This window comes from Paramisgurnus dabryanus, chromosome 7, assembly GCF_030506205.2.
Source record: "Paramisgurnus dabryanus chromosome 7, PD_genome_1.1, whole genome shotgun sequence".
Classification (NCBI taxonomy): domain Eukaryota; kingdom Metazoa; phylum Chordata; class Actinopteri; order Cypriniformes; family Cobitidae; genus Paramisgurnus; species Paramisgurnus dabryanus.
In genome coordinates, this window is record NC_133343.1 from 333,140 (window position 1) to 341,337 (window position 8,198).

An 8,198-nucleotide genomic window follows, 5' to 3' on the forward strand; every position below is an offset into this window, starting at 1 on the left:
AAAATTCGACCGGCCCAAAAGTGAAGTGGCCCAACTGGGAATTCTCCCGGTTCTCCCGATTACCCACCCGGGGCCTGTCTGATGTACACATTCAGATGAACTCACACCTGGAGGCATTCCCAAAGCATAACTACAGCAATGCTGTTGGTGAAGCAGTTATCAACAGGTGAAGCAGTTATCAACATGAGTCTACAGAAACGTGTGAGTGTAACGGCAATTAGTTGTTGATTGTTGTCGGGCGTGGCCTGCTGAGACCTGAAATATACAAGAGGACACTGCCACTCCAGCTGCGCTCTCCAACATCTAAACTTTCTCCCACAGTCCTCGCACAACAGGAAGGGGTGGAGGGACCGGTCTGCTCATTCCAAAGGACTGGAAATTACAACAGCACACACCCTCATGTGACAGCAGCTCTTTCGAGTCACATGTTGTTACTATCACCCACCCTACTAAAATCCTTTTTCTAGTTCACTATTGCCCCCCCCAGGTAAACTTGGACACTTCTTGGAGGAGTTGGATGTACTGTCTTCATTCCCAGAGGATGGTACTCCTTTAGTAGTACTTGGTGACTTCAACATCAACTTTGAGAAATCACAGGCAGTCAACTTCAACACCCTGACTGCGTTGCTGCTGTTCCACTTACCACACACAGGTCAACTTACACACATCTGATCACTTCCTCCTCACTCTTGAACTCAATCTAACTCCCCCAGTCACTGCACAGTCTCTCCCTCCCGCTTATCCTCTGTGGTCTCCTCCATGCTCCCCCCTCCCAACCAACTCTCTCTGTTAGATACTAACAACGCCACTGACACACTATGTTCCACTTTTACATTCTGCTTAGACAGTTTATGCCTTCTGACATCTGGACCGGTCCGAGCCACACCATCTGCCCCTTGGCTATCTGATGTTCTCTACGAGCATCGCTCCAGACTCAGGGCTGCAGAGAGGAAGTGGCGCAAATCGAAAGATCCTGCTGACCTCTGTCTCTATCAGTCTCTTCTTCCCTCCACAGATGTCTCCTCTGCTAAGACCCAATACTATCACTTAAAAATCAACAGCTCACCTGAGTCTTGCACTCTCTTCAAGACCTTTTCTACTCTTCTTTGTCCGCTGCCCCCCACCTTCATCTGGCTTAACGGCTAATGATTTTTCTTCCTTCATTGTGAAGAAAACAAATACTCAGTAAGGCAAGGCAAGGCAAGGCAAGTTTATTTGTATAGCACATTTCATACACAGAGGTCATTCAAAGTGCTTTACACGGAAATGAGAAAACAATATATAAAAAAGAAAATGTAAAAATAAGAGATACACGATAAAATCACAATAAAAACAAAGATATATGAGAATTTAAAATAACAATTAAAGAAGATAAATGTGATTTTAATTAAAACAGTTTAAAATGTTAAAAAGAATAAAACAGGAGTAAAAGTGACTTGAGTTAAAGATAATTCACTTCAAAATGAAAAACCCTGCCACCATCCACCCATCCCCACGCTGCTCCAAACCTGCACACATCCCCCCCCCTCCGACGAACACAAAGAAGATACCCCGAGAAATGATGGCAAACACACAGCAGCAAGCAATCATAGACCTCCATAGTAGGAAAAAAAATATTTTGTTCCCACCATGGAAGCCCACGGCCACCCACCCCTGCGTTCCCACCACCACCCCCCAAAATATCCTCCCCCATGCCCACCAGAAAAAAAAGAAACCCACACAGGTCCAGAACAACACGAGGACGAGAAAACGATGACAGAGCCCCCATTTTAAAGTGAACCATCCCTTCAAAGTGCAGTCAGTGTGAAGCAGCACAGTGCTCATTCAGTTAATGAAGAGTTAAACAGATGTGTTTTTAATCTAGATTTAAAAGTGTTTACTGTTGAAGCACATCTGATCTCTTCTGGAAGCTGATTCCAGCTAGAGGTGGCATAATAACTAAATGCTGACGCACCTTGTTTTGAGTGAACCCTTCGTATTTCTAACTGACCGGATCCTGATGATCTGCGTAATCTTTTAGGTTTATATTCTTTTAGGTTTATAGTCATTTCTCTGAGCCACCGCTTCTTGCGCATGCTCAAACCTCTGAGGCATGATCGCTTCCCTCATTCTTTCTTCTATCTGAAGTGGATGTTTCCAAGGTCTTTGCTTCTAACCATCTGACTACCTGCCCCCTAGATCCAATACCCACTCATCTCCATCAATCTCTCAGTCGGTGATCCCTGCTCTCACCTACATTATCAATTCATCTCTTTCCACTGGTCCCTTCCCCGTAGCATTTAAAGAGGCTCGGATAACCCAGCTGCTGAAGAAACCCACACTGTCCTGCTATGCTAGAGAACTACAGACCTGTTTCTCTTCTTCCCTTCATTGCCAAGACTCCTGAATGTGTAGTGTTCAACCAGCTCTCCTCTTCCTTCACCCAGAATAACCTCCTGGATAGCAATCAGTCTGGTTTCAAAAGCGTTCACTCCACTGAGACTGCGCTGCTCTCAGTCATTGAAGCCCTAAGGCAGGCAAGGGCAGCCTCCAAATCATCTGTGCTGATCATTAAGCTAGGTTCCTTGACCATCATGCCATCCAGGACAGCCAGAAACCTGGGAGTGTTCATTGATGATCAGCTTAGCTTCACGGCCCATGTTGCCAGCACCGCTCACTCTTGTAGATTCATTCTCTTCAATATTAGGAAATTTAGACCTTTCCTAAATAAGCATGCCACACAGTGTGAGGGATTGCAGGACAGATGAACCCAAATGCAGACGATGTCGGGGGAAAACAGAAAACACTTTATTTTTACAAACAAAAACCCACGAGGGGGTAAACAACATGAAACATGAACTAGACAAATAACACTAAACCTTGAGTTTGACTCTGATAACTATACACGAACACGAGCAACAGAACACAATGAACCTGCACAGAACTAAAGATACACGGACATTAAATAGAAGAAACCAAACAAGATAACGAGCGGGAAGAGGTGATGGGAGAAAACCAATGATTACTAATAAGCAGGAGAACGAGGGGGCGGGGTCACAAGACAAGACAACGGAGGCACATGGCCCACAAAACAAGGCATGAACCTCCACACAAGGCCTGGGGCTGCCAGAACTCTGCCACCATGACAAAAGACAAATATAACAAGACTTCAAGGCAGAGTCCTGACACACAGGTCCTAGTCCAAGCTCTTGTCCTGTCCAGCCTGGACTACTGCAATGCGCTACTGGCTGGACTTCCAGCCTGCACAACCAAACCCTTACAGATGATTCAGAACACAGCGGCAAAATGGGTCTTTAATGAGCCAAAGAGGGCGCACGTCACTCCTCTCTTTGTCAAGTTACACTGGCTCCCTATAGCAGTTTGCATCAAATTCAAAGCTCTGCTCCTGGCCTTTAAAACCACCACTGGGTCAGCACCCCCTTACCTTCGCTTACTTATACAGCCTTACGTACCCTCTCGAAATCTGCGCTCTGTCACCGAGCGATGGCTTGTGGTGCCATCTCAAAAAGGGAAAAAAACATTATCGCGTACCTTCTCTGGAGCTGTTCCACAACTATGAAAGTGCAGCTGTCTTTAAGAATCGGCTAAAAACTCATCTATTCCGCCATTACCTCACTTATATATAGTATACTGTGTTAGACTTGATAAGACTATTTTCCATTGAACTTATGCATTGCTGTTCTTGTGTTGCTATAATTGCTTCTATTGTTTACCTCATTTGTAAGTCGCTTTGGACAAAAGCATCTGCTAAATTACTAAATGTAAAAGTAATGTAAATTTAGTCGCAAACAGCCAGCTTTTGCTTGACCGAACCTACACCAGATTTGCTTCACCGTGTCTGGGTGTAGTTTTCATTCCCCAGAGCTCAGCGCATGCCTCAACAGAACGTCTGCTCCATGTAGATTTTGACCCTATGTACCCTGTGGCGACATACCACACCTAACATTGGGCCTTGAGACAGACCCCAGGGGCCTCATTTATCAACATTGCGTAGAAAATGTTCTATATTTTTACCTACGAATGAAATTTAGTATGTGCATAAGTACAAAAAAATCAGGATTTATCAAACGTGTGCACGTGGTTCGTACACACATTAGTAAATAATCCTTGATGATAAATCCCATGTGTTCTTAAGCACCATGCTTGTGCACGTTCATGGTTATTTGCATTCCGAAACGCCTTCAATGAACCATATATGGTGACAACACCTCCCCTTATAAGTCACGTGGTTGTGCTTTTTCCCTCATCGCAATAATGGCAAAGAGAGCGTAAAAGAGGAATTTTACAGACACAGAAATTGAGTTACTGGTGGATGAGGTTAAATCCTAATAACACATCCTGTTTGGATCACTTAGTGCGGGAGGAATGACTAACAAAAGAAAACAAATCTGTATGGGAACATGTTACCAGTGAGTTTAATTCCGTTGGGTATGAAAACACTTCTAGAAATAAAAAAGGGGTTTGACATTAAATTATCAGCCAAAATAAAGAAACGTGTCACAGCACACCGATGTGAAATCAGTTCAACTGGAGGAGGACAGACAACGACAGAACTTTCCTTGAACAGCCGCATAACCAGCATCATCGGCGCGATCTTTGAAAACGCGCTCCCGGCGGAATGGATGATTTGCCAAGTCTTCCAATAATGCAAGATAAGCCATTGCACTGTGTCAAGCATTTGACGGAGCTTTCTTATATAGGGTTAGACGATAATTTCATTAATTAACTTCAACACTGATTTGCAGTTACTTTATTAACAGTAATCATTTTTAACACCTGGGGGTGGATAATAAATAGACAAAGTGAGTGAAATGACTTAATGTAATGTAAATATAATACAACGCAGTGTCTGATTCCCTTCTCAGAGAACAAGGGTTATATACGTAACCCGAGACGTTTGTATGCAGAATCTGCGTTTTTATGTCTACGCACCTTTTAAGAATGAATTCTATGGGATGTTTTATACATGAGGTCCCTGGTGTCTGAAAGGCATCAAGGCACCAAGAGGTGTGTGAGCGACTTCAAGCATCAAAGTACTATGACAGCAGTTTGAAAGCAGAGGGAGCTGTTTTCCCTCATAATACTTGATGTCATTGATAAAAGTTGACCAAGCACTGCGAGACAGACCATGTGTGTGCATAAATGTGGCAGCTACCGTAGCATCTCTTTGCACTGCGAAATTGAGGTTGGTTGCAATATGCAATCTCACCACTAGATGCCACTGAAAACCCACATTACACCTTTAAAGCCCGGATTACAATGCAGGATTTTTGCCCTCCTATAAGATCATTACCTTATCACACTGTGACATGGATCGTTTAAACTCGGGTACGACAAGCATGTAGACTGTACGATGATGACAGGGAAGCTTTGGCGGCTGCGTCACACGTTAGCGCAAGTCACCATCATGCACTTGTGGTAAACAAATATTAGTACGCAGGTTGTAGCAGCAAACACACTGTGCAGTGATTATGCTGAATTTCTGACATTGTCAGAGAACTATCGTAGGCTATCTTTCGATGCAAGACCGGGAAAACAGCCATCTTTGAACCTCTCTCACTGTACGACATAGGACCACCGATAAAGAGCCACGATCACAGAAATCGCGACGATTGTTTCAAGATGGCAATCTTTCGTCTGGGACAGCCAATAACCGTGCAGTGTATCCGGGGCTTTACATGTGTTAATAATTGCACAACAGCACAAGGATCAGTATGTTCAGGTTTTCTCTCAGACACACGTAATCTCTTTTTTATGCACTTCATCTCTCTCGAGCATGCACACACTGGGATTTCTTGCTAATAAAAATAAACTCAAATTTTCAAGAAACAAATAAATATTTTCTTTGCTTTTTAAGCATCCTTTTCAAAAATCAAGGTTCATTCATTCACCGCCAGAATTGATTTTTTCATAATTTTCATTTATTCTTTACATGTTTGCCATCCTCTTGTGTGGGCGGGACTTAATTTAGCATCTGCTTCGTTCACATCATTTCAAACAAGTTTATATAAGCATAACAATTCTCAAAATTACGACTATTCTCGAAATATTATGTCTTTAATCTCGTATTGCTATGACTTTATTTTTGTAACTTCTCTAAATATCATGACTTTTTTCCTGTAATGTTGATGTTGTTTTTGAAATATTACGACTTTATACTAGTTACTTTATTTAGTTTGAACTTTTTCGTGACAAACTGTAAATTAAATGTTCCAATATAGTGCCTTCAATCTCGTGATTGATTTTATCTTTTTATTTTAGCTTGGCTTTAATCCTCTTTCTTATAGGTGTAGTTGTGTTATTTGCGTTAAACTGTTTTCTGGCGTTAAGGATTTCAAATTTGCATGCATTAACACATTGGTAGTTCTAATAAATAAATATGTATTGCTTGAAGTAACATTTACAAATGTGGAGACCCATCACAAAAGTAGCTACGTTAAGAAGCTATTTGCTTCATTTCCTAGTGGCAGAGAGTGGGATGTTTGTTTTTGCAAGATGTTACAGTAGATTTACTCATTTTATCCTTGCATCACCTGTTTACGTGGATCTTTGTTCTCAACCGTATGAAACTGAATTGATTGGTTTTGACCAAAATGTCCCGCCTCTGTCTCCCATGAGAAAAGCTTTTTCTTAGAGAGCGTGAGATGGGCGACGGTCAGACACTGGTAGGAACCAACATCCATTCGTTCTCCAAACCTCCTCGTCTTCTGCAGGGTTGTGGCAGAGACCGACAGTCGCACAAATTTATAGCACAAGACCCCCTTGCTGACTAAGATCACAGATAGTTGGTAAGTTGTCTATGATATCTTTTCTAGTTTTTAATGATATAACAATCTTTTAAACTTTGTATTCATTCTTTTTGAAATCATTGTTTTTGATTATCATTTGATTTTGTCACTGTATTTACTAAACTTGTGTTGATTTTGAGTTCATACTCGTCATACAGTCTCTATTGTCCCAGATCATTAGAAGTGACATTGTGGTTTTCTCCACAGAACTTTGATCATGGATAACGTTTCTGCTTTGAATCTGAACACAAGCATTTCTGGGTGGCATCCTCCGCTGTGGTACAAATTTGACGAGTGTGCTGTAGCTCCTTATGGGTTTATCTTCTACTTCTCTGTCAAAGTAATTAACTTCATTGTAGGATTCCCGAGCAACGTCCTTGTGATGTGGCAGATTTTGACAAAGAAAAGTGAAGGCTCAACGTCCGACATCTTCTTTTTTAACCTGTCCATTATAGATGCATATTTCTGCCTCATGACACCTGTAGACATGATTAACTATCTTTACCTGGATGATCAAGGCCTCTGGTACTTTCAACGATTTGCTTACGGCCTGAAAGACATGGCTCCCTTATTCCTCACCTGTATTTGCCTTGACAGGTACATCGCCGTGGTCCATCCCATTGTATTCACAGGGATTCGAGACAATTGTATCCGGATGGGTGTCTCTGTGGTGGTGTGGGGACTCATCCTACCGTACACGTTGACCAAGTGCATCCTGAATGTTCTGAGTGTGTACGAAGTGTTCAGTGGAGTCATCCTCTTTGCATTCTTCCTCATGGTTTTCTGTAACTTGTCCATCATCTGGGTTCTCAGGAAGAGTGTAGCCGGGAAAGAAGTCATGAATCCGGTCAAAAAGAAGGCCTTCAAAACGGTTATTACAGTTCTCGCCATCATCGTGGTGAATTATCTTCCTCCAGTGGCTCTAATGCCGTTTGCATCAACCTACTCATTTGTGGACTTTCGCTGTAAGATCACCGTCGCAGTGTTCTGCATCATGGACCTGAGCTGTACAGTTGAGCCTCTCCTCTATGTCTCTAAGATGAAGCGATCTGTGCTGTGTTGCTGCATAGAGAGTCGCTCAAAGAAACCCATCGACGTTAGCGTCTGAAACCCAGCAAAGAACCGCCTGAAACTTTTCAACTGTCTGCGCATCTTCTCATACGGTGTGTCCCCACTCAATTATATTCTAATTTTTTTTGTTTGTCACTTGGTAGATGCCAAAAATCATACATTAGTTATTTTGCAAACTGCTAAAGATTTAGTTCATAAATATGATTCACTTGATGTCTTGTGTACAGTCTGTGTAGTGATGCAAACCAGCTGATAATAGTTGATGTTATTTACTGCTATTGTTAACAAGCTTTTAAACTGTGTTTTCTGTAGACATCATCTGTTTACTTGATGTTTAAT

At 42.2% G+C, this 8,198-nt stretch overlaps 1 protein-coding gene across 1 annotated transcript; it reads left to right on the plus strand.

Moving 5' to 3' along the window:
* The first annotated feature begins 6,658 nt into the window (after window positions 1-6,658).
* LOC135720811 (P2Y purinoceptor 1-like) lies at window positions 6,659-7,896 on the plus strand. The gene is made up of 2 exons (XM_065242928.2): window positions 6,659-6,788; window positions 6,996-7,896. Exon 2 carries the CDS (start codon window positions 7,006-7,008, stop codon window positions 7,894-7,896), a length of 891 nt encoding a protein of 296 aa, XP_065099000.1. The 5' UTR covers window positions 6,659-6,788; window positions 6,996-7,005.
* Window positions 7,897-8,198: the final 302 nt, after the last annotated feature.

Excerpts from the sequence above, each read along its gene's own strand:
- LOC135720811 (XM_065242928.2), top strand. The coding sequence starts at position 7,006 with ATGGATAACGTTTCTGCTTTGAATCTGAACACAAGCATTTCTGGGTGG.